The sequence below is a fragment of the Salvelinus namaycush genome, chromosome 28 (genome assembly GCF_016432855.1).
Source record: "Salvelinus namaycush isolate Seneca chromosome 28, SaNama_1.0, whole genome shotgun sequence".
Classification (NCBI taxonomy): Eukaryota; Metazoa; Chordata; class Actinopteri; order Salmoniformes; family Salmonidae; genus Salvelinus; species Salvelinus namaycush.
The window spans coordinates 27,047,739-27,073,761 of NC_052334.1; the positions used below are offsets into that span (position 1 = coordinate 27,047,739).

At 42.0% G+C, this 26,023-nt stretch overlaps 1 protein-coding gene across 1 annotated transcript in view; it reads left to right on the forward strand.

Moving 5' to 3' along the window:
* The window catches only part of fsip1 (fibrous sheath interacting protein 1), a 60,813-nt gene extending 36,108 nt beyond the window's left edge, over positions 1 to 24,705 (forward strand). Inside the window, exons 10-11 of the mRNA XM_038967911.1 lie at positions 7,456 to 7,590; positions 24,287 to 24,705. Of these exons, the coding sequence (XP_038823839.1) occupies positions 7,456 to 7,590; positions 24,287 to 24,529 (378 nt within the window). The 3' untranslated portion in view covers positions 24,530 to 24,705. The remainder of the gene's footprint in view (positions 1 to 7,455; positions 7,591 to 24,286) is intronic.
* The last annotated feature ends 1,318 nt before the right edge of the window (positions 24,706 to 26,023 follow it).

Here is a 26,023-nt window from a genome sequence, read left to right on the forward strand (position 1 = left end):
TGCTTATGGCCTTGTACAGCTCGTTGAGTGTGGTCTTAGTGCCAGCATCGGTTTGTGGTGGTAAATGGATGGCTTTGAATAATGTAGATGAAAACTCTCTTGGTAGATAGTGTGTTCTACAGCTTATCATGAGGTACTCTACCTCAGGCGAGCGATACCTCAAGACTTCTTTAATATTCGACATTTCGCACCAGCTGTTATTGACAAATAGAAGCACACACCCACCTACCTCTCGTCTTACCAGACATAGCTGTTCTGCCGATGCACGGAAAACCCAGCCAACTGTATATTATCCGTGTCGTCGTTCAGCCACGACTCGTTTAAACATAAGATATTACAGTTTTTAATGTCCAGTTGGTAGAATAGTCTCGAACAGAGATCAAGTTTATTTTTCAATGATTGCACTTTCGCCAATAGAACGGATGGTAGAGGCGGGTTACTCACTCGCCTAAGAATTCTCACAAGGCACCCCGATCTCCGCCCCCTGTATTTCCGTCTTTTCTTCACACGAATGATAGGTATTTGAGCCTGGTCTCGAGAAGCAGTATATCCTTCCCGTCGGACTCATTAAGTAAAACATCTTTATCTAGTTTGAGGTGAGTAATCGCTGTTCTGATATCCAGAAGATATTTTCGGTCATAAGATATGGTAGCAGCAACATTATGTACAAATAAGTTACAAACAATAGGGGGAAAAAATGCAGTCTGTTAGGAGCCCGTAAAACTGCAGCCATCCCCTCCGGTGCCATTACTCCAGTGACTTGTTGCAAGCAGGATGGATTTTTAAAATATATTTTATTCTGTACAGGCTTCCTTTTCACTCAATTAGGTTAGTATTGTGGAGTAACTACAATGTTGTTGATCCATCCTCAGTTTTATCCTATCCACAGCCATTAAACTCTAACTGTTTTAAAGCCATCATTGGCCTTATGGTGAAATCCCTGAGCGGTTTTCTTTCTCTCCGGCACCTGAGTTAGGAAGGACACCTGTATCTTTGTAGTGACTGGGTGTATTGATACACCATACAAAGTGTAATTAATAACTTCACCATGCTCAAAGGGATATTCAATGTCTTTTATTTTAACCCATCTACCAATAGGTGCCCTTCTTGGGGAGGCATTGGAAAACCTCCCTGGTCTTTGTTGTTGAATCTGTGTTTGAAATTCACTGCTCGACTGAGGGACCTTACAGATAATTGGGGTAGAGAGATGAGGTGAGATTCAAAAAAGATGAGATTCAAAAATCACAGACACTATTATTGCACACAGAGTGAGTCCATGCAACGTATTATGTGACTTGTTAACTTAGTGCTTAGCGCCAGCGGGACACCTGTCGACAACTTCTGGTGAAATTGGAGGGCGTACAATTTAAATAAATAATCAAACAAATTATGGATATTAAACATTTAGGTACATACAACTGTCTTATATCAGTTAAAAGCTTAAATTCTTGTTAATCTTACTGCATTGTCCGATTTACAATAGGCTTTACAGCGAAAGCATGAAATGCGATTGTTTGAGGACGGCCCACATCAAAATATTTTTCAACCAGCACAGGTTTCATAAATTCACAAATAGCGATGAAATATTCACTTACTTTTTGAAAATCTTCCTCTGATTTGCAATCCAAAGGGTTCCACCTACAGCATGTAGTGTCGTTTTGTTAGATAAAATCCTTCTTTATATCCCAAAAAGTCTGTATAGTTGGCGGCATCTGTTGGAGTAATCCACTTGTTCAACATGCAGAGAAAGGAATCCAAAAATCTACCGCTAAATTTGATTAAAACAAGTCAAATTACGTTTCTATGTAATCCTCAGGTACCCTAAAATGTAATTAAACTATAATATTTCATACGGAAAGAAGTATGTTCAATAGGAAAGTGATATTAGCAGGTGCGCATCCCCTCATCGTGCTCGCACAGACTGATTTCCAACTCTGAGTCCCAGTACTAAAACTCATAATTCTTCCTCGTTTTGGAAGAAACAAGCCTGAAACCTTGAACAGACTGTTGACATCTAATGGAAGCCATAGGAATTGCAATCTGGGAGCTGGATTTTGATATGCCCCTATACTTTCCATTGTAAGAGCATGGGCTCTCTCAAAAATTATTCTGGTTGCTTTTTCTTTGGATTTTCTCCCACCATATATTTTGTGTTATAGTCTCATACATTATTTTAACATTTCTACAAACTTCAAAGTGTTTTCTATCCAATGGTACCAATTATATGCATATCCTGGCTTCTGGGCCTGAGTAACAGGCAGTTTACTTTAGGCACATCAGTCAGGTGGAAATTGAGAAAAAAGGACCCTAGCCTGAAGAAGTTCTTGAATGTATTTAAGCTTGCCATAACAAAGCGGTTGAATTCTTAACTTTTTTAAATTATTTACATAATTCCACTTTGACATTATGGGGTATTGTGGGTAGGCCAGTGACCAAAAATGTCAATTTAATCAATTTTAAATTCAGGTTGTAACGTAGCAAAATGTGGAAAAGGTCAAGGGGTGTGAATACTTTCTGAAGGCACTGTAGAAAATAATGTGATGCTGCTTGGTTAACTGAGATATTCCATGCAAAATAGGTTTCATATGTGTAAATAAAAACAAAAGATGAAGCTATGTACAGTTGAAGTCGGAACTTTACATACACTTAGGTTGGAGTCATTAAAACCCGTTTTTCAACCACTCCACAAATTTCTTGTTAACAAACTATAGTTTTGGCAAGTCGGTTAGGACATCTACTTTGTGCATGACACAAGTAATTTGTCCAACAATTGTTTACGGACAGATTATTTCACTTTTAATTCACTGTATCACAATTCCAGTGGGTCAGAACTTTACATACACTATGTTGACTGTGCCTTTAAACAGCTTGGAATATTCCAGTTAATGATGTCATGGCGTTAGAAGCTTCTGATTGACATAATTTGAGTCAATTGGAGGTGTACCTGTGGATGTATTTCAAGGCCTACCTTCAAACTCAGTGTCTCTTTGCTTGACATCATGGGAAAATCAAAAGAAATCAGCCAAGACCTCAGAAAAAATTGTAGACCTCCACATGTCTGGTTCATGCTTGGGAGCAATTTCCAAACGCCTGAAAGTACCACGTTCATCTGTACAAACAATAGTACGCAAGTATAAACACCATGGGACTATGCAGCCGTCATACCGCTCAGGAAGGAGATGTGTTCTCTCTTAGAGATGAACGTACTTTGGTACGAAAAGTGCAAATCAATCCCAGAACAACAGCAAAGGACCTTGTGAAGATGCTGGGGGAAACAGGTACAAAAGTATCTATATCCTCAGTAAAACGAGTCCTATATCGACATGACCTGAAAGGCCGCTCAGCAAGGAAGAAGCCTCTGCTCCAAAACCGCCATAAAAAAGCCAGACTACGGTTTGCAACTGCACATGGGGACAAAGATCGTACTTTTTGGAGAAATGTCCTCTGGTCTGATGAAACAAAATTATAATTGTGTGGCCATAATGACCATCGTTATGTTTGGAGGAAAAAGGAGGAGGCTTGCAAGCCGAAGAACACCATCCCAACCGTGAAGCACGCGGGTGGCAGCATCATGTTTTTGGGGTGCTTTGCTGCAGGAGGGACTGGTGCACTTCTCAAAATAGATGGCATCATGAGGCAGGAAAATTATGTGGATATATTGAAACAACATCTCAAGACGTCAGTCAGGAAGTTAAAGCTTGGTCACAAATGGGTCTTCCAAATGGACAATGACCCCAAGCATACTGCCAAAGTTGTGACAAAATGGCTTAAGGACAACAAAGTCAAGGTATTGGAATGGCCATCACAAAGCCCTGACCTCAATCCTATAGAAAATGTGTGGTTAGAACTGAAAAAGGAGGCCTTTAAACCTGACTCAGTTACACCAGCTCTGTCAGGAGGAATGGGCCAAAATTCACCCAACTTATTGTGGGAAGGTTGTGGAAGTCTACCCAAAACATTTGACCCAAGTTAAACAATTTAAAGGCAATGCTACCAAACACTAATTGAGTGTGTAAACTTCTGACCCACTGGGAATGTGATGAAAGAAATAAAAGCTGAAATAAATCATTCTCTCCACTATTATTCTGACATTTCACGTTTTTAAAATAAAGTGGTGATCCTAACTGACCTAAAACAGGGAATTTTTACTAGGATTAAATGTGAATAAGGAATTGTGAAAAACTGAGTTCAAATGTATCCATGTAAAATGGACAGGATGTAAAATGAATGTGATGCAGATAAACTGTGTTACAAATGTGTTCCATTACTTAAACAATTTGATGCACTGAATTAAGCTAATCTTAACGCACTTAATATGAACTTTTAGCAACATTTCATTTGAATAAAAGTGCTTCATAAGATTATAATTGTGTTTGTGAATGTTTTTTTTATACTGGTTTTAGGAATAGTAATCCCATGTAGAAAATGTCTGCCCCCCTATAAATAACCCTTTTCAAATCTGGCCCCGTAAGAATATAGTTGAATGGCTCTGAACTAGAAAGTGTTTTTTTAATCTCCTAGCTGTGCCATTGAGGAACTAGAGCAAGCACATTTGTTTGGTTTGGAGCACAACCCTGCCTCCCAGCCATCACACAATTACTGTAGTTTACGCAATTAAAAAATTGCCCATTTTTAAATCGCAATCTGGGTCAGGTGGGCATCATTTGAAAGCTTGTTCTATTACCAACACAACGAGCTAAGTTATAAAATATGATCTTGCAGTGTTAGGCTTTCAAAAGGCAATTTAGAGAAACATATCGTTATTTTGTTACGCGTAGAAAGGAGTCATGATTCAGGTGTGTGCATTCACAATAGACAAACAGGCTCATTCTGTTCAGAACAATGCCATGTCATCTATTAACTGTACATCAAACATAGTGGTCATAAACGTTGACACTGTATATGGCATGAGTTTTATGATATGCACATTTGGACTCACAGTTGTTTGGCTTGCTTGTAGGACATCAAAGCGGTATTTATTATAATACTCAACGTCGCATCTTTCAAAATACATAGAGTCCTCGTAATTTACAGCATTTCCCTCACTCAGACAACAAAACATTTGCAAAAGTTGTCCAATTAGTGGGAGGGATGGGGGCAACTTATTGTTGCTTGCGTTGCTCAAGTTCTGAACGGCTGACAGTCAAAACCCATACAGCGCTGTGGAGCATAGAGCCTGAGCTCTGACGTCATGTATAGCATGTTACTGTACAGCCACTGTATTCCAATTTAGGCACTTATCAGTGCCCAAATCTGCCATTCAACCCTTATGAGGGTACAAGTGTACAGGGCTACAGTGAGTTATGTTGCAACTGAAAATAGTCAAACTGATCATTCAAATTATTTAATTTGACTTAATCATATATACACTTAATAAATGAGAGATGGAATCTCTTGCTCAGGTTAGGCATATCTTAATCAGACACATGCTAAGTTGTCTTTCCACTGTGTAGAAATGCTGTTGAATGGATAAAATACGTGCACTGCTGTGGACTCCATAGTGTATATATTGATAGCTCTAACCTTAATTACAGTACATTCAATAGAAATAGCACAGGATACCCATGTAGCCTATGTGGCTATTATAAGTGATAAAAAGTCAATGGTATTTCAAGCCTAAATGTATGTCTCATCTAGTCTTCTGACGATGGTTGTGATTTCTTGAAAGTAGGGCAGAATAAGCTGTCTTTTCCAAATTAATGGTCTGTCTTTCCCAACGATTTTTGAGAAAACATTTTTTAGAAACATGTAGTTAGTGGTGTGAATAAGGTAGTAAAACTAGACTTTAATTTGTGTTTTGCCTTGTTGGGTCGGCGTGTTTCTCACTGAAGTGCACGAGAGCAACCTGATCCCACAGTGGTAGTCCATTGTGAGTGAGTCTGAAGGGCTCTAATAACAACCACTTAAAAGAGACATCACATGGAGGTTGTCATCGTTTCCATCAGGCTCAGGGAGACTACAGGGCATTTATAGGTGAAGCCACACACACTCCACATGCCATGTGTTAAAAGAGGGCCTTTCTTTGTTAAAATCTAAAATTGATCGAATAATCTCATAGTGCTTGATGATTTCGTGGACAGAAACGTGGATATCAATAGAATTGTGATTGACACTTATTCTGTTAAGTTTACTACTTATGGAAGTTGTTATGAGGTCTTATATCAGACATAAATTTGCAAAATTTGTGTAATGCGTCGTTACTGAGCTCTCAACTCTGAACTCAACTTGTATATGAAATCATAAATGTGTCATAACAATTATTTACTTTTTTTTGTTTTGTTGCAAAGAACAGGCCTCTCCCATAATCTACAATGTCACAATGAGCGAATCTCACTCAAAATGTCTATTTTTCATCATATTTCCATCAATTTGACATTATTAGATCATAAATAGTGCTGCATGTCAAGCTGACCAGAGGATATGGAGACTTTAACCACATATCACTGGTTAGACACACAAAAAGAACCCTGTGGTTGGCTACATCCTCTTAGAACCAACCATTATTTTACTTAGTTAGGTCTTAAATGTGTACTCATATATTTTAGGGGTTGGATTGTGACCTTACTACAGGTCATCTATTGGTCACTCAAAGCAGGAAAGAAAGACCTCTCCAGGACTCCCTTTGGAACCTAAGTACAAGTGTATTTTCTGAAATATTTGGTACAATGTGTCAGAACCCATTGCTGTGAATCACCTTAATTTTAATTTACAAGAACGCACCGTAATGTAAACATTATTAACATATGTGATCTACGGATTTCTGGGGTAGATATCTGTGTCTCTATGGAGTCTAGACCTCATGATGATGCCTGCTCAGAGTTTCTCTCCTCTGTAACCAAGACCTACCTAGACCTATGGTCTACCCATGAAACAGATCCCATGGAAATGACAAGCTCTCGAGGCCTTCTCATTCATCAGCCCTGGGTAGTCCTCCAGGCATGATTCATCCATTTCCTCCTGACCCATTTTCAACATTTGCTTTGGATGTAGCATACTGCAGTCTGTGTCCCCAGCTTACAAGTCTATGCCATAAATATGAGATTTATGTTGGACCCCATGAGAAGTGGAATGGGGTTATTCAGTTTCCTCAGCTCTTACGACGGTTTGGTTTCAACTCTCCTATGTCTCAGATTTTTTCCCATAAATCTAAAACATAGTACAGAAATCTGCCATTGGGATTCATAGCATTGTATTGTATTGATGACAGTGCATCATTACAGTGACGTTCTACAGACAGACTAATTAGACTTTAGGATGATGGCATTTTTATACAATGTAGTTAGTTATTGGTTTAAGTGGAAGTCTTTTGATGGCTGTTTCTTCTGTGACAGTTTCAACTCTGCCTCATGGAAGTCCCCTCTGCTTTTATGGTCAAGTGAATGTCTCCTTCTACATGTGTGATGATTAGTGGTGTGTTCCCCATGAGAACATTACTCTCTGTTGTGTGTCTGTCAGGATCTGGAGGCTGGCTGGGACAGGTTGCCAGGAGAGAAGGTCCTGCAGGATATAAGGGAGAAGAGAGGGCAGGAGAGGCGCCTCCAAGAGATCCAGCTGCAGCTAGAGCTGCTGGGCCAGGGCCAAGAAATGACTGTGAGTTCAAAGCAGCCAAACACGCACACCACAGCGCACACACACACACACATTTATATACAATCACTAATACACACACTTGATCAAAGTGAACAATTGACTCCACAGTGGGAATTCCACATGCACAGATATGCATGCACATGCATTGACACAATTCATATAGTTTGTAGGGGAATTGAAAAGAGCCTTATCACTGCTGGCAAAAATGTCACAGGGCATTGGGCAATTAACCTTAGGTCAAATTATGCATTACATTATACTGTAAGCAAGTAATTATTTTATTGCACTGTGCGTAGAATTACAGGTAGCTGCCAAAATAATGGAAACACTTGAGCCAATGAGGGATACCACACAGGTGTGGCTCCTGAGCAATTAAAACATCCCATCATGCTTAGGGTCATGTATAAAAATGCCCAGTTTCCCAATATTTTGGCTACCATGGCTAGAAGACATCTCAGTGACTATGAAAGAGGGGTCTCAAAGGAGCATAGGAGGTTTAAAGGGTGTGTCAGTCACCAGATTTCAAACCAATTGAACGCTTATGTGAGATTCTGGAGCGCCGCCTGAGAAAGCGGTTTCCACCACCATCAACAAAACACAAAATTATGGAATTGTTCGTGGAAGAATGGTGTCGCAGCCCTCCAATAGAGTTCCAGACACTTGTAGAATCTATGCCAAGGTGCATTGAAGCTGTCCTGGAGGCTCGTGGCCCAATGCCCTATTAAGACACTTTATGTTGGTGTTTCCTTTATTTAGGCAGTTACCTGTAAATCCAATGACTTTATTTTTAATGCTGTATCACTTTTTAGGTCTTTAACTGCCTTATTTATGAATGCTGAACACATTTTACTCTTCATTTGGGAACTCGTTAATTCCATTGATTGTCTGTGCCCAAGGTTCCTTTTTAATGTTTAATGGCTCACTGCAATTCTTCCCTCAAATTCTATTCCCACAATGTCCCCTGGAAACAATTGAGCATGGCCTTGTTCTGAGACTCTGTAGAGTTACAATCACAACTATTACAAATGGCAAACATTCTGGTTTCTAGGGACAAAAACACGTGAACACAGGAATGTACCTGCAACAAAGGGTGATGGATTTGTTTCCTCCATCCACTGACGTTTGTGACTTTAATTTATTGTGTAGCAAAAGAGGGCATCAGCCGTCGAATCAGTGATTTTGCCATATCATTTTTCAAAGTGGCAGCTCTTTACAACCCCACACAATATGGCTTTCTGGGGTGCCTGCCTCATCCCCATTTGGTAGTATGGATGTTTATTGTAGGTGTTACTTTCGGAGTCTATGAAATATGCCTTGATCTAATTTAGGGCTCCACTTTACCAACTGGTTGTACACTTTGCCATGGTGAACCACAACTCAACTTATCCATGCTTAATTAAAGCATCAGTAGACCCTATTATGCTAAACAATTAAAGGTCCAATGCAGCCATTTTTATCTCAATATCAAATCATTTCTGGGTAACAATTAAGTACCTTGCTGTGATTGTTTTCAATTAAAATGGTCAAAAATAAACAAAAATAGCTTCATACCAAAGGGCAATTTCTCTAGCAAGAATTTTGCTGGGAGTGGTCTGAGTGGGAAGTGGAAAACGGAAAATTTGCTGTTATTGGCAGAGAGGTTTGGAACTCTCTTTCTTATTGGTCTATTAACTAATTTATTGCATGGTGATGTCACCATGGAAGGCCAAAACTCCATCCAACCAAATAGGCAGAAATTTCAGGTTGTCTTTTCACTCAGCTCTTACACTAAAAGGGCATTATCATAATTTTAACAATGTCACAGTATTATTCCAACCTATAGTGTGGATATACAGTACCAGTCAAAAGTTTAGACACACCTACTCATTCCATGGTTTTTCTTTATTTTTACTATTTTCTACATTGTAGAATAATGGTGAAGACATTAAAACTAGGAAATAACACATATGGAATCATGTAGTAACCAACAAAGTGTTAAACAAATCAAAATATATTTTATATTTGAGATTCTTCAAAGTAGCCATCCTTTGCCTTGATGACAGCTTTGCACACTCTTGGTATTCTCTCAACCAGTATCCGGAGGATACTCTCATTATGAAAACCACCACCTAAACAACGACATGATTCTGTTCTCAGACTAGATTTATGTGTTCTACCTCTAGATTTATCCCTAAACTAATCAGAACACACTCATTTAGGTGTTGTAAGAGTATGGTTCTAGAGTTTGATTGTATTGGTCAGAAATAGAAACAAGCGTATAGGGAGACTAGGTTCACAGCATTGACATGGTGAGTTAACTTGGTCCAAACTCAGCTGAGTGCTTCATGTTGATGTTCCTGCAGCCTGGTTACAGCTCTTTTGGTACCAGCCAATTATGTCTGTACTTAGGTCTTTATTTTGCCATCCATTCTGCATAGTTTTTGCCCTGGTTAATGTGCCAGGAACAAGCCTGTAAAGAGAGGCAACACAAGCTTAATCTAGGGGACTAGGGATCCTGTAAAAACTGGGATAAATCAAAAACATAATTCTGCGTATGCTGCAATGAACGGGAAAATATCTCCCTTCCAGATCAATAGATCCTAAATAAATAGCTTATAACTACCTGGAGCAGTAGCAGTGGTTTCTCTCCCAAGACTTTGTAGAGGGAGGAAAAGAGGTATGCTCTCTCATATTGTTTAGTCTCGAGTCTCTGGAATTCAGCACTTTTTGGAGAGGAGGAAAATCTTAAAAGCTTTGGTGAACTAAATTGTTGATGTAACTCACAGATTAATGACCAGAGACGACCTGTGTCCCGTCACATCACATTTGATGGATTTCATTGTGGTTGACAGAATTTTAGGTGATTTAGTCTTATCTGTTTGGATTATGGAAACACACATTCACCCATTTTACTCCAATACAGTGCTATCTATGTACAGGTAACTGCCAAAATAAAGGAAACGCCAACAAAAAGTATCTTAATGGGGTGTTGGGCCAGAACAGCTTTCATGCACATTGGCATAGATTCTACAAGTGTCTAGAACTTTATTGGAGGGATGCAAGCAATACCATTTTTACTCCCATAAGTGTTAAATTGGGTTGAGATCTGGTGACTGAGACGGGCATATGGTTTACATCATTTTTATGCTCATAAAACTATTTAATGACTACTCGTGCCCTGTGGATGGGGCATTGCCATCCTTTTGGGGCATAGCCATGTTAGCCAAAATAATGGCCAAACTAATGCCCTGCCCAGCATTTTTATAGATAACCCTAAGCATGATAGGATGTTAATTGCTGATTTAACTCAGGAACCACACCTGTGTGGATGCACCTGCTTTCAATATACTTTGTATCGCTCATTTACTCAAGTGTTTCCATTATTTTGGCATTTACTTGTATATGTCATATTTTTGCTTCCTACATTTTTCTGGAATCAGATCTGAGGATAGCTTTATTGGCGTCAGTGAAGCTTCCCTGTTCCAAATTCTCCTGACCCCCCAACTCCTCTCTCATCGAAGTCTTTCATTTCTCCCACCTTTTTTTCCCAATCTTGCTGGAATGCCTCTGTATCATGTTGATATACATGAACCTTTAAATATCATCTCATTTATTATGACCATCTATTTGGTCCATTGTGTGATGAACCCCCCCCCCCCTCTGAGTTTCTCAGTAACAAAAACATAAAAAGTATACTTGTTGAGACGTGATAACCCTGCTCTTCAGCTGTCTGCAACAGGTCAGGATAAAATGTTATTCCCACACCCTCTTCTGGCTCTGTCCCAATATCAACAGTATGAAGGAGCACAATCACAGAATGTACAGTAAGACAGGATACATCCAATGGGGCACTCCTCATTTTATCACTAATACATCATTAATACTGTCATTAGCCATTGTCTCAGATTTTATAAATGACAATTCAAAGGCCATGTTTTTACACACACTTACACTTTTGACCAAAAATATTAGATGTTAGATCTCTGTGAAGTATTGTTGTAGTTGATATATTTTTCACACAGTAGTTGTTGACAGACTAGTACAGGCTCAGACTGTGCTGATGAGAAAATAAGCCTGTCGTATGTGGAATGTGTTTGCTCTGGGCAGGTGGAGGTATGAGGGAGTAGCTAGAGGCTATGGCTCTGACACATCGTGGGTGGAAGGCTGGCTCTGCTGTCAGAGACCTGTTATGCTCAGTATTCAGGTGGTGTAGTATATGGGCTCTTTGTTCTGACAATCTGGTAGTTTCATAACAGTTTTCCACATAAGAGCGGTCAAGCTTTCCAGAAAGGCCTGTTTGTCTGTGTCTGTGGGGAGGAAAGCACAGGAATGTGAATGACGGGTGCTGCTGCACACTGCACTGCTACACACCCTGGATGAGTATAAAAAAATGATTATATGTATTTATATATATAAACTCAGCAACAAAAGAAACGTCGACTGCATTTATTTTCAGCAAACTTAACATGTGTAAATATTTGTATGAACATCTGAGACACAAACTGAACAAGTTCCACAGACATGTGACTAACAGAAATGGAATAATGTGTCCCTGAACAAAGGGGGGGTCAAAATCAAAAGTAACAGTCAGTATCTGGTGTGGCCACCAGCTGCGTTAAGTATTGCAGTGCATCTCCTCCTCATGGATTGCACCAGATTTGCCAGTTCTTGCTGTGAGATGTTACCCCCCTCTTCCACCAAGGTACCTGCAAGTTCCTGGACATTTCTGGGGGGAATGGCCCTAGCCCTCACCCTCCGATCCAACAGGTTCCATACGTGCTCAATGGGATTGAGATCCAGGCTCTTCGCTGGCCATGGCAGAACACTGACATTCCTGTCTTGCAGGAAATCACGCACAGAACGAGCAGTATGGCTGGTGGCATTGTCATGCTGGAGGGTCATGCCAGGATGAGCCTGCAGGAAGGGTACCGCATGAGGGAGGAGGATGTCTTCCCTTTAATGCACAGTGTTGAGATTGCCTGCAATGACAACAAGCTCAGTCCGATGATGCTGTGACACACCGCCCCAGACCATGACGGACCCTCCACCTCCAAATCGATCCCGCTCCAGAGTACAGGCCTCGGTGTAACGCTCAATCCTTCGACGATAAATGCGAATCCAAGAATCAGGCTAAACCGCGACTTGTCAGTGAAGAGCACTTTTTGCCAGTCCTGTCTGGTCCAGTGACGGTGGGTTTGTGCCCATAGGCGACGTTGTTGCCGGTGATGTCTGGTGAGGACCTACCTTACAACATGCCTACAAGCCCTCACTCCAGCCTCTCTCAGCCTATTACGGACAGTCTGATCACTGATGGAGGGATTGTGCGTTCCTGGTGTAACTCAGGCAGTTGTTGCCATCCTGTACCTGTTCCGTAGGTGTGATGTTCAGATGTACCGATCCTGTGCAGGTGTTGTTACACGTGGTCTGCCACTGTGAGGACGATCAGCTGTCCGTCCTGTCTTCCTGTAGCGCTATCTTAGGCGTCTCACAGTACGGACATTGCAATTTATTGCCCTGGCCACATCTGCAGTCCTCATGCCTCCTTGCAGCATGCCTAAGGCACATTCACGCAGATGAGCAGGGACCCTGGGCATCTTTCTTTTGGTGTTTTCAGAGTCAGTAGAAAGGCCTCTTTAGTGTCCTACGTTTTCATAACTGTGACCTTAATTGCCTACCGTCTGTAAGCTGTTAGTGTCTTAACTACCGTTCCACAGGTGCATGTTCATTAATTGTTTATGGTTCATTGAACAAGCATGGGAAACAGTGTTTTAAACCCTTTACAATGAAAATCTGTGAAGTTATTTGGATTTTTACGAATTATCTTTAAAAGACAGGGTCCTGAAAATATATATAATTCTGTTGATGTTCCCTTGAGCAAGGCACTTAACCCTAATTGCTCCAGTAAGTTACTCTGGATAGGAGCGTCTGCTAAATTACTAAAATGTAGGAGGGGAGGATTCTCCCTGAATCTAATTCTGACTAACTCAGAGTGGGTTTGTTTTGGGCTCTGGCCAAGTGGCCACTGCCTGCCACTGGGCGAGACATCTAATGAAAGATTTAATGGAGCACTTTACCATTTAGCAGAAATTAAACATATTTCCATAAAGACTCTCCTGCCGGAGTGTGAATAAGGCTTACTCCCCCTTGTATTCACACCCAAAATACTACAGTTCTACAGTCCTTCTGGTCATTATGTATACCTGTAGGTGTAAACCCACTTGAAGCATTTCGCTACACTCGCAATAACATCTGCTAACCATGTGTATGTGACCAATAAAATTTGATTTGATATTTATCCGAGTCAGGTCAAAGTGCATCTGTCATAATCTCACTAAACGAGTGCCTTGTCATACTGAGCTATCCCTCAGCAGCCCTCTACTGATGAAGACCAGAAGAGGGCTCCCTGTTGTATCTTATCTGTTGGACTTACAGGAGCAAGTAGGGTTAAGTGCCTTGCTCAAGGGCACATCAACAGATTTTTCACCTAGTTGGTTTGGGGATTCAAATGGCTACCCAGACTATTTTCACCCCCCCCCCCCCCCCCCCCCCCCCCACACACAAACACTGCTGCTACTCTCTGTTATTGTCTATGCATAGCCACTTTAATAACCCTACCCTCATGTACATAGTTACCTCAATTACCTCGACACCGGTGCCCCCGCACTTTGACACATTGACTCTGTACCGATACCCCCTGTATATAGCCCCGCTATTGTTATTTACTGCTGCTCTTTAATTATTTGTTTTTCTTATCTCTTTATTATTATTTGTATTTTTTTTCTTTTTAGGTATTTTCTTAAAACTGCATTGTTGGTTAAGGGCTTGTAAGTAGACATTTCACTGTAAGGTCTACAAGACCTGTTGTATTCGGCGCATGTGACAATTTTTTTGTTGATTTGATTTTAACCAGTTGACCTTTCGTTTACTGGCCCAACGCTATCCGCTAGGATTTCCCAGACCTAACCTTATCCCCAGGCTAAGTTGGCCTTAGTGGGAGTGACCATATAATTATATGGGAGGGAACTGTTACGGCTATCGTCATATTCTTCCTCCTCCTCGGACGTGGAGAGGCGAGACGGATCGGACCAATACGCAGAGTGGTTAGTGTTCATAATGATTTATTAAAACGAAACTGAATACTGAATTACAAAACAAATAAACGAAGTGCATAAACCGATACAGTACCGTGTGGTGCAACAAACACAGACACGGAAACAAACACCCACAAAACACATGTGAAACCCAGGCTGCCTAAGTATGATTCTCAATCAGGGACAACGATTGACAGCTGCCTCTGATTGAGAATCATACCCGGCCGAACACAAACATCCCAACATAGAAAATCAAACATAGACAAACCCACCCAACTCACGCCCTGACCAACTAAAATAAATACAAGAAAAAGGGAAACAGGTCAGGAACGTGACAGGAACTTATTGAGTAAAGTATTTGTCCTCATTTAATTTTAGCGAGTCACACATCCCTCCCTTTATTAGAGTAGCATTGGCCACAGGTTACTTTGGCTGAAGAAAAAAAGTGAAGGTTTGTGACTGAAGCCTGTGACCTTGTAACTTGAGCAGACCACAATGTGGGAAGCTAGCACCGAACCCTGCGTGTACAGGATCTCAACAGTGAGTCCTCCGAGGTGATGTAGTCCAGGATGGGGTGGGCTGGCCTGGGCTAGGTGAGGTTGGAGGTAGGGGGTGGCTGGAGAGTTTGAGGGTGTTGATACATGCAACTCCAGTGGGCCACCTGTGTGAAGGGGAAGCTATGATCTGTTGACAGCTGACATTGTTGTTTGTTTGAAAAACTTGAACTCAAGGAAGAATTTGACTTACCTGGATGGCGGATGACACATTGGTGGGTGCTTATATTTGTCCGGTTTGTCCAATGATCTTTGAGTTACAATGCTATACAATACAAGTACATGGGGATGACTGATTTTACAGTGTATCAACTAGCCCTGTAAGGTAGAGCTTTGTAAAGTGTGAGAAAAAGAGTTGCGGATGGTATTTCACTGTGACAATGTTTAATGAGATAGAAATAGATATCATAATGCCTATATCATTAGCAGAGGCAGTCACTAATCATCTGAATCCAGGGTCTCCTCTTACCCGCAATTCAAATTCGACAATAAACAAACTTACCACTTCCATCATTTACCCTGCAAGTGTAATATATGCATGGCCAAGGTTCAGCTGGTGTTATATGGATTTTGTTATATGAATTCTGAAAGGTCTAGAATATTTGACTGTCTAAAATTAACCATATGGGTCTGTCTGGTGTGCATGTGGTGCAACCAGAGTGGGGAACATCAAATCAAATCAAATTTTATTTGTCACATACACATGGTTAGCAGATGTTAATGCGAGTGTAGCGAAATGCTTATGCTTCTAGTTCCGACAATGCAGTAATAACCAACAAGTAATCTAACCTAACAATTCCACAACTACTACCTTATACACACAAGTGTAAAGGGATAAATAATATGTACATAAAGATATATGAATGAGTGATGGTACAGAACGGCATAGGCAAGATGCAGTAGATGGTATAGAGTACAGTATATACATATGAGATGAGTAATGTAGGGTATGTAAACATAAAGTGGCATAGTTTAAAGTGGCTAGTGATACATGTATTACATAAAGATGGCAAGATGCAGTAGATGATATAGAGTACAGTATATACATATACATATGAGATGAGTAATGTAGGGTATGTAAACATTATATTAAGTGGCATTGTTTAAAGTGGCTGGTGATACATTTTTACATCATTTCCATAAATTCCCATTATTAAAGTGGCTGGAGTTGAGTCAGTATGTTGGCAGCGGCCACTAAATGTTAGTGGTGGCTGTTTAACAGTCTGATGGCCTTGAGATAGAAGCTGTTTTTCAGTCTCTCGGTCCCTGCTTTGATGCACCTGTACTGACCTCACCTTCTGGATGATAGCGGGGTGAACAGGCAGTGGCTCGGGTGGTTGTTGTCCTTGATGATCTTTATGGCCTTCCTGTGACATCGGGTGGTGTAGGTGTCCTGGAGGGCAGGTAGTTTGCCCCCGGTGATGCGTTGTGCAGACCTCACTACCCTCTGGAGAGCCTTACGGTTGTGGGCGGGGCAGTTGCCGTACCAGGCGGTGATACAGCCCGACAGGATGCTCTCGATTGTGCATCTGTAGAAGTTTGTGAGTGCTTTTGGTGACAAGCCGAATTTCTTCAGCCTCCTGAGGTTGAAGAGGCGCTGCTGCGCCTTCTTCACAACGCTGTCTGTGTGGGTGGACCAATTCAGTTTGTCCGTGATGTGTACACCGAGGAACTTAAAACTTTCCACCTTCTCCACAACTGTCCCGTCGATGTGGATAGGGGGGTGCTCCCTCTGCTGTTTCCTGAAGTCCACAATCATCTCCTTTGTTTTGTTGACGTTGAGTGTGAGGTTATTTTCCTGACACCACACTCCGAGGGCCCTCACCTCCTCCCTGTAGGCTGTCTCGTCGTTGTTGGTAATCAAGCCTACCACTGTAGTGTCGTCCGCAAACTTGATGATTGAGTTGGAGGCGTGCATGGCCACGCAGTCGTGGGTGAACAGGGAGTACAGGAGAGGGCTCAGAACGCACCCTTGTGGGGCCCCAGTGTTGAGGATCAGCGGGGTGGAGATGTTGTTACCTACCCAGGTCCAGGAAGTCCAGGACCCAGTTGCACAGGGTGGGGTCGAGACCCAGGGTCTCGAGCTTGATGACGAGTTTGGAGGGTACTATGGTGTTAAATGCTGAGCTGTAGTCGATGAACAGCATTCTCACATAGGTATTCCTCTTGTCCAGATGGGTTAGGGCAGTGTGCAGTGTGGTTGCGATTGAGTCGTCTGTGGACCTATTGGGTCGGTAAGCAAATTGGAGTGGGTCTAGGGTGTCAGGTAGGGTGGAGGTGATATGGTCCTTGACTAGTCTCTCAAAGCACTTCATGATGACGGAAGTGAGTGCTACGGGGCGGTAGTCGTTTAGCTCAGTTACCTTAGCTTTCTTGGGAACAGGAACAATGTTGGCCCTCTTGAAGCATGTGGGAACAGCAGACTGGGATAAGGATTGATTGAATATATCCGTAAACACACCAGCCAGCTGGTCTGCGCATGCTCTGAGGACGCGGCTGGGAATGCCGTCTGGGCCTGCAGCCTTGCGAGGGTTAACACGTTTAAATGTATGGTCCTCAAAGCGAGCAAAAAAGTTATTTAGTCTGTCTGGGAGCAAGACATCCTGGTCCGCGACGGGGCTGGTTTTCTTTTTGTAATCCGTGATTGACTGTAGACCGTGCCACATACCTCTTGTGTCTGAGCTGTTGAATTGCGACTCTACTTTGTCTCTATACTGGCACTTAGCTTGTTTGATTGCCTTGCGGAGGGAATAGCTACACTGTTTGTATTCGGTCATGTTTCCGGTCACCTTGCCCTGGTTAAAAGCAGTGGTTCGCGCTTTCAGTTTCACGCGAATGCTGCCATCAATCCACGGTTTCTGGTTTGGGAATGGAGAGATGTCGGTCGGTCTGTCCGTCTCTCTGTCTGGCCCAGCCTCATTAGGATTCTGTAACAACCGCCAGGCATATGGCCTGGATCAATACACCTTGTCTCGTTCTAATCCTTCAGACCTCCAAGTCTTCCCTTCTCTAGAATTTAGTTGATCCTCGGCAGCATCACATTTATGTAGAATAATTTTTGTTCTTTGTAGTTGATGTCTTTATAGCCCATACTCTATCAGAATTTGGCAATTTCCTTTCCATAGTGTTACTTACAAATTGATCAGAAAGTTGTAATTCATGCTTTGTGTTCATTGTGCCATAGGCAGCTTCAGTCAGAAATTAGATCAAGGAATCTGGCACCTCTGCCTTATATTTCACATGTCCGTGTGGAGGTTGTATCGCTGTGAGGAAGCTGACCACAACGGGTCCGCAACTGCCGACTTCCTGACTGGCTCAGAGTTGGTCAAAAGCAAACATGTATTATTAACTTTTATTTATTCAGGGTAGCCCAATTGAGCCCAGGGTCTTATTCCCAGTGGTGCCCTGAGTTAAATTTTTTTTTTTTTTTTTTTTTTTTTACAAACAGGAAGAAACATCTGCATTACAAAAAAAAACAAGACGAGTACAAATAACCACAAGGCACAACCTCAACAAAATGTCAGCAAAGAAACCATTACAATCAATCAAAACAACTACAATCCTCACTGAGTTCATTCAACACCAGAGTCCTAAACTGCTCTAGCGGCACCAGGGAATCATGATGTAAGGAATTTTGTAGGTTATTCCAAAAATGGAGGGCAATAAAACTAAAGGGGGATTTACCTAAATTGGTCGAGACCAGAGGAAACTCAAGAGTTAAACAAACCTTTTGATACAAGATGTAGTGGTAATTATTAAAACTGTCACCTGTGATAAAGAGAAAGGTGCTATGGTAGATGCCATCGAAAGGTTTAAGAGTAGTGGCTGTTGTATTCTGGTACATGGTGTCACCATAGTCAAGAACTGTCAGGAAAGTTGACTGTAAAATCTGCTTCCTGCTATTTAGGGAGAGGGGACAAGATCTTTTTTTTTTTTAAGCCCCCTTCAAATCTTGGATTTTTAACTAGCTTATCCATATGTTTTTTGTGAACATTGTCTTTATCAATCCAAATGCCCAGATATTTCTAGGCGTGAACCCGATTGATGGGAGAACCATCTAATGAATAAAGATGTAGTTCATCTGAAACATGTTTGTGAGAAATTAGAAAACAACATATATTTAGTCTTGCCCGCCTTAAGTACAAGTTTTAAACCGACCAGGGCTTTCTGTAAGGCAACAAAGTTGCATTGCAGCTGTAACAGCCTGGTCAACATACATAATACTGTGCCATAAATGTTTCCCAGCTCACTCCCCAGAGCGTTCAAACGGATTGTCTCACAAAGACATGCATTCTCCAGGCTGTCCTTTTCCCAACGGCACCAGCGTTTGATCGCGTTGCTCTGCATTACAAGTGCCCAAGCAGGCCTGACGGCCTCATTCCCCACTCAATGATAACCCTGTGAGAGAGTACAGTCCCAAAACACAGCACCTCATTGAAACAAGTCACTTTTCATTTCTTTTGGATAGGGTTCCTCACTTTCCTGTCAACGCAGCACTTTCTCTGTTTGCTGGAATGTGGTCTCTGGGCTGCTGGACGGCATCCCAGAAGCCCCGGCTGCAGCACAGGCCTTAACGAGTGGGTGCTGTGGAGAGCAGACTGGGCAGAGACAGACTGGGTAGAGACACACTGGGCAGAGACAGACTGGGTACAGACTTGGCAAAGAGACTGGTCAGTGACGGACAGGGGAACATACATCAGTCACCCAGCAACACCCCCGGCACGCACTGCAGAGGGGCATCTAGGGTCAGCCGCTCCGTCTGATCAGAGCACTTTGTTATAGCCATTAAGGCTTCTCTCTCTCCGTAGGGGAAGCTCACATGTGCTTGCCATGTCCAACGCACATGGTATTGGTAAGCCTAGAGCCAGAGGTACCCATTACTGCAGGCTGACCATGGAGTGTGTTGTATTGCCTCATCCATGAGCACTCAAATGCTGACATGCTTGTAATTGACCGATGGCGATGTGTTTTAATGACAGTGGTTTCAAGTTGAAGTAATGGCTCATTTACAGTCCAGCACATGTATTTCTAGTCACTGTCGTTACCTCATGGCCCTTATCTTTTAGTGTGTGAGTCAAACACACCAGTCAAAAAATTATAGTTTAGACAGGTTGAGAGAAAGGTTAAGTGTGTAATGTTTTACTTAGTGGTTAGTGTTATCACCATTCTGTACACACCATCAAGAGGCCCTAAGCCAGGGCCAAGGACATGCCCCATGCGTCCTCTCCCCTCAGTGCAGGGGTTTCCTTAGGGCCCCTTGGCCATGCTAGGGTTGAAGGTCAAGTCCACAGGCAAGCGGCGGAGCAGCATGGGGTGCTTAATGCATGGGGTAGGGCAGGAATGTGTCCGTGGAGTGTACACCTCTGGCCGTTGTCAGCAGGGAAAGACGATATGCTGTGCGGGTAATTGCAGGGGTCGTAAATGAGTAATACCGCCCACCCTGTAATGGCCTAAAGCAGTAGTATTGAAAGTTGGGGTCGGGGGGGAATTGCAGTGGTGTTGCCAAATAAAAAATGAAGAGTACAGATTATTTTATGGGACAATATACAAACGTTTTGAGAAAGATAATTTGAATCATATTTTGAGTAAATTTATTTATTGGTTCTCTTAATTTTTATCTGAGAGATTCAAATGTAAGGAATTTAAGGTTATTTGTTGGTGTGAAAATTTTAATTTGGCGATTTGTAAGGTTGTGTCATTAGATGTGGGGTGGGCAGAATTTCTAGTGAAAAATCAAATGGGGTTCTGGCTGAAAAAGTTTGAATACCACTAGCCTAAAGGGTGTCATTTAAGCAATAAGGCCTGAGGAGGTGTGGTACATGGCCAATATACCACAGCTAAGGGCTGTTCTTATGCACGACGCAATGCGGAGTTGGCCATATACCACAAACCCCTGAGGTGCCTTATTGCTATAAAAACTGGTTACCAACGTAATTGGATCAGTAAATAGTAATTTTTTGTCATACCCATGGTATACTTAAGCATTAAGGCACGAGAAGGTATGGTATATGGCAAATATACCACATCTAAGGGCTGTTCTTAAGCACAACGCAACACGGAGTGCCTGGATACAGCCCTTGGCCATGGTATATTGGCTATATACCACAAACCCCTGAGGTGCCTTATTGCTATTATCAACTGGTTACCAACGCAATTAAAAATAAATGTTTTGTCATACCTGTGGTATACGATATACCACGGCTGTCAGCCAATCAGCATTCAGGACTCGAAACACCCAGTTTATAAAGTCTGATATACCACGCATTTAGCCAATGAGCATTCAGGGCTCTAACCGCCTGGTTTATAATACATTTTAGAGGACTTTCAACATACACAGGTAAGCTGAGGGAGAGACATCTAGCAAGCAACTGGGTCATGAGGGGCTGGTGAGTTTCAAAGGCTGGAAAGAGAAGGGACATTGATGAGCGATTAGGCCGTGTTCCCATTATGAGATATCAAGGAGAGTTTAAGGAGCGGGGTAGGAAAAGAGAATTCTACTTTTCAATTCGCATTACATTCTTGCCTTACCTATCGTTGTGGCTGGAAATGTGTCATTTTTGGTCCGCACCTCAAATTGAACGTAAATATCCCAGTAGCGAATTGCCAATAAGCACAAACTGTTCGACAATGACAAAAACTTTTCTTCCAAAACATATCACATATTGAATAATGCAGCCAAACCATATTACACTCTTGAATAATGCAAACAATTCACAAGCTGTACAGTTGAAGTTGGAAGTTTACATACACCTTAGCCAAATACATTTAAACTCAGTTTTTCACAATTCCTGACATTTAATCCTAGTACAAATTCCCTGTCTTAGGTCCGTTAGGATCACCACTTTATTTTAAGAATGTGAAATGTCAAAATATTAGTAGAGATTATTATTTATTTCAGCTTTTATTTCTTTCATCACATTCCCAGTGGGTCAGAAGTTTACATACACTCAATTAGTATTTGGTACTAATTGTTTGACTTGGGTTATTTGGTTTCAATTGTTTGACTTGGGTTAAACGTTTCGGTAGCCTTCCACAAGCTTCCCACAATAAGTTGGGTGAATTTTGGCCCATCCCTCCTGACAGAGCTGTTGTAAATGAGTCAGGTTTGTAGGACTCCTTGCTCGCACAAGCTTTTTCAGTTCTGCCCACAAATTTTCTATGGGATTGAAGTCAGGGCTTTGTGATGGCCACTCCAATACCTTGACTTTGTTGTCCTTAAGCCATTTTGCCACAACTTTGAAAGTATGCTTGGGGTCATTGTCCATTTGGAAGACCCAATCGCGACCAAGCTTTAACTTCCTGACTGATGTCTTGAGATGTTGCTTCAATATATCCACATAATTGTCCTACCTCATGATGCCATCTATTTTGTGAAGTGCACCAGTCCCTCCTGCAGCAAAGCACCCCAAAAACATGATGCTGCCACCCGCATGCTTCACGGTTGGGATGGTGTTCTTCGGCTTGCAAGCCTCCCCCTTTTTCCTCCAAACATAAAGATGGTCATTATGGCCAAACAGTTCTATTTTTGTTTCATCAGACCAGAGGACATTTCTCCAAAAAGTATGATCTTTGTCCCCATGTGCAGTTGCAAACCGTAGTCTGGCTTTTTTATGACGGTTTTGGAGCAGAGGCTTCTTCCTTGCTGAGCGGCCTTTCAGGTTATGTCGATATAGGACTCGTTTTACAGTGGATATAGATACTTTTGTACCTGTTTCCTCCAGCATCTTCACAAGGTCCTTTCTGTTGTTCTGGGATTAATTTGCACTTATCGCACCAAAGTACGTTCATCTCTAGGAGACAGAACGCGTCTCTTTCCTGAGCGGTATGACGGTGTTTATACTTGCGTACTATTGTTTGTACAGATGAATGTGGTACCTTCAGGGGTTTGGAAATTGCTCCCAAGGATGAACCAGACATGTGGAGGTCTACAAATTTTTTTTTTGAGGTCTTGGCTGATTTCTTTTGATTTTCCCATGATGTCAAGCAAAGAGGCACTGAGTTTGAAGGTAGGCCTTGAAATACATCCACAGGTACACCTCCAATTGACTCAAATGATGTCAATTAGCCTATCAGACGCTTCTAATGCCATGACATCATTTTCTGGAATTTTCCAAGCGGTTTAAAGGCACAGTCAACTTAGTGTATGTAAACTTCTGACCTACTGGAATTGTGATACAGTGAATTATAAGTGAAATAATCTGTCTGTAAACAATTGTTGGAAAAATTACTTGTGTCATGCACAAAGTAGATGTCCAGAACTATAGTTTGTTAACAAGAAATGTGTGGAGTGGTTGAAAAGCGAGTTTTAATGACTCCAACCTAAGTGTAAACTTCCGACTTCAACTGTACATGCGTATGATACGTCGAACACAATACATTCATTCGACCTGGTGAAAATCAGTTTTTGGGACCTTACTTGCTTACCACTTTTTCCATGTGCTTTCTTCCTTCACAGAAAATTATGACCTCTTCCTAAATATTTGGTCAAATTATGCATTTTTAAAGATGGTTTCCTAGAAACAAGGTTGCCTCAACTTTCCCCTTTTGCTCAACTTACCCCACTTTGAAAATGAATCCTCATTGTTAAGTTAAAGAAAAGAGCCTTGATAATACAGAAGTTGCCAAAGAGTTGACATTTGATTTCTGTCATTTGTGTAAGCCATTTCTGTGCATTGGCTATCTCCTTGAACTCCCTGCATTTCCAAAAGGCTCTGTGAAGACCCTTACTTATCTGTAGAAAAACAACCTCTCGTCCAACTAGAAGTGTTTTAGGCAACTGGAAATTTGTTTAGTTGGGCTGTCCAACTATTTTGTGGGACGCAGTCCCACCAAGCACAGGGACGTCTGTGGCAGGTTCATTAATCATCTTGAAATACCACTGCTATCAATGGTAGAGCATTTTTATCAGAGTTTATCGGAACCAAATCATCGGCCTACTGAACAATGACTACAGTAGGAATACTGCTGGGAAGTGATCTTAGACATCTTCAGTGTTTCTTGTTCAGTATAGTATTTTGTCTCTCTGTCTTTGTCACTGTCTCTATCTCTCTCTCTTGCCCTCTCTTTTTCTAGTTTGACAAACCAATACTACTGGAGGAGCAGCTGATGACTCTGTTGGAGGAGTATGAGATATCACAGAGCTGGGGACATGGTCTGGGGACAAGGGACACATCACCCAGGGACAACTCTGATACGGAGAGCCTGCCAGACAGCACCCCCCGTCTCTCTGACTATATCCTGTCAGAGTTGCTTAGAGATGCATACACCACCAGCTTTAGCCAGTTGGACAAAGCCACCACTATGTGTTCACCATAGAGTATTAACACATACTGTATGTTGGGTGTGACAAATATAGAAATGTGTATATTTACTGTGCATTCAGAAAGTATTCAGACCCCTTGACTTTTTCCACATTTTATTACGTTACTGCCTTATACTAAAATGGATGAAATACATGTTTTGCCTCATCAATCTCATACAATACCCCATAATGACAAAGCAAAAACAGGTTTTTAGATTTTTTTCAGATTTATATATAAAAAAAATCAACACATTTACATAAGTATGCAGACCCTTTACTCAGTACTTTGTTGAAGCACCTTTGGCAGCAATTACAGCCTTGAGTCTTCTTGGGTATGACGCTACAAGTTTGGCACACCTGCATTTGGGGAGTTTATCCTATTCTTCTCTGCAGATCCTCTCAAGCTCTGTCAGGTTGGATGGGGAACGTTGCTGCACAGCTATTTTCAGGTCAGATGTTCGCTCGGGTTCAAGTCCAGGCTCTGGCTGGACCACCTAAGGACATTCAGAGACTTGTCCCGAAGCCTCTCCTGCGTTGTCTTGGCTGTGTGCTTAGTGTCGTTGTCCTGTTGGAAGGTGAACCTTCGCCCCAGTCTGAGGTTCGGAGTGCTCTGGAGCAGGTTTTCATCAAAGATCTCTCTGTACTTTGGTCCTTTCATCTTTCCCTCGATCCTGACTAGTCTCCCAGTCCCTGCAGCTGAAAAACATCCCCACAGCATGATGCTGCCACCACCATGCTTCACCGTAGGAATGGTGCCAGGTTTCCTCCAGACGTGACGCTTGGCATTCAGGCCAAAGAGTTCAATCATCAGACCAGAGAATCTTGTTTCTCATGGTCTGAGAGTCCTTTAGGTGCCTCTTGGCAAACTCCAATCATGGCATGTGTCTTTTACTGAGGCGTGGCTTCCGTCTGGCCGCTCTACAATAAAGGCCTGAGTGCTGCAGAGATGGTTGTCCTAATGGAAAGTTCTTCCATATCCACAGAGGAACTGTGGAGCTCTGTCAGAGTGACCATCGGGTTCTTGGTCACCTCCCTGACCAAGGCCCTTCTCCCCGATTGCTCAGTTTGACCGGGAGGACAGCTCTAGGAAGAGTCTTGGTGGTTCCAAACGTCTTCCATTTAAGAATGATGGAGGCCACCGTGTTCTTGGGGACCTTCAATGCTGCATAACTATTTTGGTGCCCTTCCCTAGACCTGTGCCTCGACACAATCCTGTCTCGGAGCTCTACGGACAATTCCTTCGACCTCATGGCTTGTTTTTTGTTCTGACCTGCACTGTCAACAGTGGGACCTTATATAGACAGGTATGTGCCTTTCTAAATCATATCCAATCAATTGAATTTACCACAGGTGGACTCCAAGTTGTAGAAACTTCTCAAGGATGATTAATGTAAACAGGATGCACCTGTGCTCAATTTCGAGTCTCATAGCAAAGGGTCTGAATATCTACGTAAATAAGATATTTCTTTATTTTATTTTATTCTAAAAACATGTTTTCGCTTTGTCAT